Source organism: Apis cerana, linkage group LG1 (assembly GCF_029169275.1).
Source record: "Apis cerana isolate GH-2021 linkage group LG1, AcerK_1.0, whole genome shotgun sequence".
NCBI classification, from domain to species: Eukaryota; Metazoa; Arthropoda; class Insecta; order Hymenoptera; family Apidae; genus Apis; species Apis cerana.
The window spans coordinates 18,066,553-18,072,552 of NC_083852.1; the positions used below are offsets into that span (position 1 = coordinate 18,066,553).

A 6,000-nucleotide genomic window follows, 5' to 3' on the forward strand; every position below is an offset into this window, starting at 1 on the left:
TAATATATGGAAAACATTACATCGAAAATTAATTAATTACTAGTTTTTTATACAGAATTTCCATACTTTTAAGATCGCATATCAAAGCTACAATCCTAAACAACTTTCTCGTATAAATTTTAGTACGATTCTCTTTTTAAATAATTATTTATTAATGATTATCAATGATACGGTACGTACGGACTAACCGATATTCAATACATTTTTCCCTAATTTCACATTATTATGAGATTTATTTATAAATATAGATATATGTCGGAAATGTTGTTTCTTCCGCTACATTCACATATAATTTTTATTCATAATCTTGTTCTCGTTTGAACGAATAAATCGATTGTTACTAAGTTATAGATCAAGAATTTACGATTGAGACATTCTGTATAATAAGTACCAATAAATAATTAGTTGAAAAAAATTTTTTGTTAAAATTAATATGAGAAATTTGCTCGAGCTTCTAACCTTGAGATACAACCTTAAAAATATAAAAATTTTTAGTATAAAAGTAATAATTAATTAATTTTCACCGTAGTCATCCCGATATATTAAAAAATTTTATTGCGCATGTCAAAAATCAAATAAGAAGTTTGCAATTTGCGATTATAATAAACAATCGATTTATTCATTCAAACGAGAATGAAGTTATAAATAAAAATTATACACAAATGTAGTGGAGAAAATCATATTTCTGATGTATATATTCATATCTGTAAATAAATCTCATAATAATGTGAAATTAGAGAAAAATGTATTGAATATCAGTTACGTCAATCCGTACACGACGCATTAATCATTAATAAATAATTAATTAAGAAGAGAATCATACTAAAATTTATATGAGAAAATTGCTTGAGGTTCTAGCTTTGATATGCGATCTTAAAAGTAAAGAAATTTTGTATAAAAAACTAATAATTAATTAATTTTCGATGTAATGTTTTCGATATATTAGAAAGTTTTACTGCGCATGCGCATATAGTTAGTGGCGCTAGTGTGTCCTTTTCGCACGATATTGCTTTCTTTGTTTATGACGTCACGAATACCTCCTTGCATGTTCTATAACCCGCGTAACAAGTCGAAGCTTCCACCGTCCATCCGCGAGATGGCGCCACCAGTATTAAAATTTTCAATTTCCTTTTATTCTTAAAATGTATTCTGTCAATTATTAATATTATAAGAAGAAAAAGAAGAAATTCAATCATAATATTATGTTATTCAGACATATTTGTTTTCGAAATTACAAACTATGCAAATAGTTTGAATGAGAAATGAAAAATTCTTAAAAGAAATGTTGAAAAAACAAATTAAAAAAATAAAATTTCTTTAAAGAAAAAGATAGTGATAAAAGAGTTATTATATAATAAAGTAAAGAAATAAACTATAGATTTCGTGATAGATCTTAAAGTCATTAAGTAATTAAAAAATAAATTTGAAATCGATCAAAATTTTTAACTTCATTTATTATTTTTCAATTTTTAGAAATGAGACATCTCGTTAGAAAGCAAAGCACGATAGACGTCCATTCGATTAAAGTCAGTCTTAAGGATATTGTGTGCTATCTTTCTCTTCTGGAGGCTGGCAGACCAGAAGATAAATTAGAGTGTAAGTAATCGTTTCTTTTGTATCGTTCAAAATTAATTACACTCTATGAAGGCAAACCTTGATATGATATTTTATATATGATTTCTAAGTTCATGAACAACCCCTTCTCATTAAAGTGTTATATTTTATTATGAATCGATAAAAGAAAATTTGATCATTAATATCTCGAAAATTTGAACGATATATTCCAAACTTTTTAAACATTCAGATTCGGATATCATATGTAAAGTCAGTTGTTTCTTCAGAAGATTAATTCGCTATCTATGTTCATATATAATGCACTTGAATTTGCATATCTACTACAACTCATTGCACGCTAATTTCGATGATATTAATTCATTTGCATTTCTTTCTTTTTTCCAGTCATGTTCCGGCTATATGATACAGATGGAAACGGAGTTCTTGATACCAATGTAAATAAAACAAGAAAAAATTTAATTTTTTTCTTTTTTTTTTAAACACAACATAACTTTAACTTTTAATTATTAATATATTCAGTTGGTAATTTCATTGCAATTTCGAAGCAAACATGAAATTGTAAAATTTTGACATTAAACAAAAATTTGGTGAATTTTATTTCAAATTATATTTTGTATCATTTATTATTTATTATTATTCTATATATGAATGTAATTAGTTAATTTTTAATTTTTCTTTTTATTTGAAATTCTCCAATAATTCTTTCTCAATCTTAAAAAAAAAAATTATAGATTTTATATCATGAAGATACTGAATAATCGATCAATTAATTATAGATGTATCTATCAATATGATTATTATATTGATAAACGAAATCTATTAACAAATTGAAATAAATCGATTTGAAAATGCTTTATCTATTGTAATCAAAATTTTAATATTATAATATTATTATTTATTTTTAGGAAATGGATTGCATAGTCAATCAAATGATGAATGTCGCCGAGTATCTCGGATGGGATGTTACGGAATTGAAACCGGTAAATTAAAAATAATAATTTAATATATAATTAAATTATAATAATAATATAATAATAATTTAATCATTAATAACTTTCTTTTCCAATAATTAGCTTCATGATAATTTCATTTTTATATTATATATTATATATTATATTATATATTATCTATTATCTATTATATTATATTCTATTATATTATATTATCTGAAAATAATTCTTTTTCTTTATAATAAATAAATTAATCATTTATTAAAATTCGAACATAGAATAAATGTATTTATAATCGTATGTACATTTATATTTATAGTCAAATAAAAAAAAATGTTTGTAAGAAATATGTATAAAATTCACAGTTTCTTTGTTTATAGAAAGCAAAAAAATGAGAAATTGATGAACGATATCTGAATGTAAGTTCTCTCAATATTTATAGATACTGCAAGACATGATGATAGAAATAGATTATGATGCGGATGGTACAGTGTCTTTAGAAGAGTGGAAAAGAGGTGGTCTTACAACGATACCTTTACTTGTTCTTTTGGGCTTGGATTCTCATGTAAAGGAAGATGGTAACCATCTCTGGAGGCTAAAACACTTTAGCAAACCCGCCTATTGTAATCTCTGTTTAAATATGTTAGTTGGTCTCGGGAAGAAGGGTCTTTGCTGTGTTTGTAAGTATTATCGAAAATTCTTTGATATCGCATTGTTCTTTTTTTTTTTTACACGTATTTTCTTAAAAATTTTTATCTGGTAATTTCTTTATATATATATATATATATATATTTTTTTTTTCCTTTTTTTCTTTTTTGTATTCTTCAATAATCCATAAAAAAAACAATTTTGTAAAATATATGTTATTTTTATTATTTAAAATGATATCGAAAAGAAAGATAAAAGTAATTATTTTCTTTTATGCAGTCTGCAAGTACACGGTCCATGAAAGATGTGTTCAAAGAGCGCCAGCTTCTTGTATTGCCACCTACGTTAAAAGTAAAAAAACATCCCAGACAATGGTGCATCATTGGGTCGAAGGAAATTGTCACGGAAAATGCTTCAAATGTAAAAAAACTATCAAAAGTTATAATGGAATTACGGGTTTACACTGTAGATGGTGTCAAATAACAGTAAGTAATCTTTCTTTTATAATTATTATATTTTTATATTATAATATAATTATTATATTATTATTATATTATATTATTATTATATTTTATTATATTGAATCAGATTTAAAAAAGAAATAATAAAGAATAAAACTATATTAATTTCAAAATTTTTATAGTTACATAACAGATGTGTCTCGCAAATAAGGGCGGAATGTACACTTGGTGAATATGCAGTTCATATTCTCCCTCCTACAGCGATTTGTCCAGTCGTTCTGGACAGGCAAAGATCGTTATCAAGAGATAGTAAAAGAGGAAGTAAACATGGACAAGATTCATCAACTGTTAGTGCAGTAAGTATAATAAGATATATAATTAAATATATAATCAACTAAATATTTCATTAATAATTTTATTAGCAGAGTGGGTTCTTAACATCTGGAACAGCTACTAATCAACAACCAGCAATGTCTTTCCAAATTACACCACCATCAGGGATCGTGCCACTTTTAGTATTTATAAATCCAAAATCTGGAGGAAGGCAAGGCGAACGTATGTTGAGGAAGTTCCAATACATCTTGAATCCGCGCCAAGTTCATAATTTGGCCATGGGTGGACCTATGCAAGGTTTACAAATGTTCAAAGACGTAGAAAACTTTAAGGTGATCTGCTGCGGCGGTGATGGTACCGTTGGCTGGGTCTTAGAAACAATGGGTATAATTAATAATTTAGAAATTCGATCTTTAAAAAACTCATTTATAAATAATATTTTGTCTTTGAATTTCAGATCGCGTTCAATTCGAACATCAACCCGCTGTAGGTGTTATACCATTGGGTACAGGCAATGATCTTGCAAGATGTTTACGATGGGGTGGTGGTTATGAAGGAGAAGCTATCCATAAAGTTCTCAAAGTATGTAATGAAATAATAATTGAAAATATTTTAATAAAAAAATTTAGAAATATTTTAAAAATATTTAATATTATTTCTTAATAAAATTTTTAGAAAATAGAGAAAGCAACGCCTGTAATGATGGATCGCTGGCAAATAGAAGTACTTGATCAAAAAGATGAGAAAAAACCAAATCAAGATAGTATACCGTATAATATCATTAACAATTATTTCTCGGTGGGTGTGGACGCAGCGATTTGTGTAAAATTTCATATGGAAAGGGAGAAAAATCCCGAAAAATTCAATAGTAGAATGAAAAATAAACTTTGGTATTTTGAATACGCAACCACAGAACAATTTGCTGCCAGCTGTAAAAATCTTCATGAAGACCTCGAAATTATTGTATGTAAATTTGCTTAAATCCATTTATCCAATAATATTGATTACATTTTTTTATTTCTAGTGTGATGGAACTCCATTGGATTTAGCACATGGACCTTCTCTCCAAGGTGTCGCATTATTAAACATTCCTTTTACTCACGGAGGTTCCAATCTCTGGGGTGAACATCATACAAGACATCGTCGTCTTGGCAAACGGAAAAAACGACCAGACAAAGAACTCAGTACTAGCAGTTTTAATTCCGTAGATCTTACAGCCGCAATACAAGGTATGCACTTAATATATAATTAATTATTTAACGAAATATAAATTTAAAACTAAAAAATATTTCATTTATTTGTAGATATTGGAGACAATCTCATAGAAGTGATCGGTTTAGAAAACTGTTTGCATATGGGTCAAGTGAAAACTGGACTTCGTCATTCCGGTAGAAGATTGGCTCAGTGTAGTAGCGTCACTATTACTACTAGCAAACGTTTTCCAATGCAAATTGATGGTGAACCATGGATGCAGGGTCCATGTACTGTAGGTTGATTTTTTAAATATTTAATAAAAATTTTATTATATATATTATAAATATCAAAGTATTATTAAAATGTTTTGTTATTTTAGATTCATATAACACATAAAAACCAAGTACCAATGCTAATGGCACCACCACCAGAGAAGGGTCGAGGCTTTTTCCGGTTTTTAAAGAGGTGAACTTTGACATTATCAAATAATGAAACTGAAGAATTGAAATCATTAATTCAGTTTCCAATCAGAACGTAGTTTCAGCGTCATCCCGCCTCTTTTATCTTATCTTAAATAAACAAAAAAGAAAAGGAAGCGTATCAGTTCGATCATATTTAATACAGTTTTTGTGCTCGTTCGAGCGCGTGGAACGAGCTTCGACATAACTTAGGTATTCTTGTATACAGTATTTTTGAGAATAATAAAGCATCGTTCATCTTAGATTTAGAATCTAGCGGTAGACTCATAAATTATCGGTGCTTTGAGAAGTTCGGAATAAAATTTTAATCGTTTTATACATTATATTAAAAAGCACCGAATGTTTTTTTTTGTTTTTCGA

The 6,000-nt window shown here is 27.3% G+C and overlaps 1 protein-coding gene across 5 annotated transcripts in view; it reads left to right on the forward strand.

Moving 5' to 3' along the window:
- Positions 1-5,752, forward strand: part of LOC107994021 (diacylglycerol kinase 1) — a 78,584-nt gene extending 72,832 nt beyond the window's left edge. For 4 of the 5 annotated variants that reach the window (XM_062087265.1, XM_017050745.3, XM_062087264.1 and 1 more), the window contains 12 exons: positions 1,474-1,596; positions 1,960-2,009; positions 2,481-2,555; positions 2,968-3,205; positions 3,453-3,658; positions 3,817-3,990; positions 4,057-4,351; positions 4,425-4,549; positions 4,643-4,930; positions 4,992-5,196; positions 5,272-5,453; positions 5,541-5,752. In XM_062087265.1, the coding sequence (XP_061943249.1) occupies positions 1,474-1,596; positions 1,960-2,009; positions 2,481-2,555; positions 2,968-3,205; positions 3,453-3,658; positions 3,817-3,990; positions 4,057-4,351; positions 4,425-4,549; positions 4,643-4,930; positions 4,992-5,196; positions 5,272-5,453; positions 5,541-5,630 (2,051 nt within the window). In that variant the 3' untranslated portion in view covers positions 5,631-5,752. The remainder of the gene's footprint in view (positions 1-1,473; positions 1,597-1,959; positions 2,010-2,480; positions 2,556-2,967; positions 3,206-3,452; positions 3,659-3,816; positions 3,991-4,056; positions 4,352-4,424; positions 4,550-4,642; positions 4,931-4,991; positions 5,197-5,271; positions 5,454-5,540) is intronic. The other variant, XM_017050746.3, reaches the window with a different exon arrangement.
- Positions 5,753-6,000: the final 248 nt, after the last annotated feature.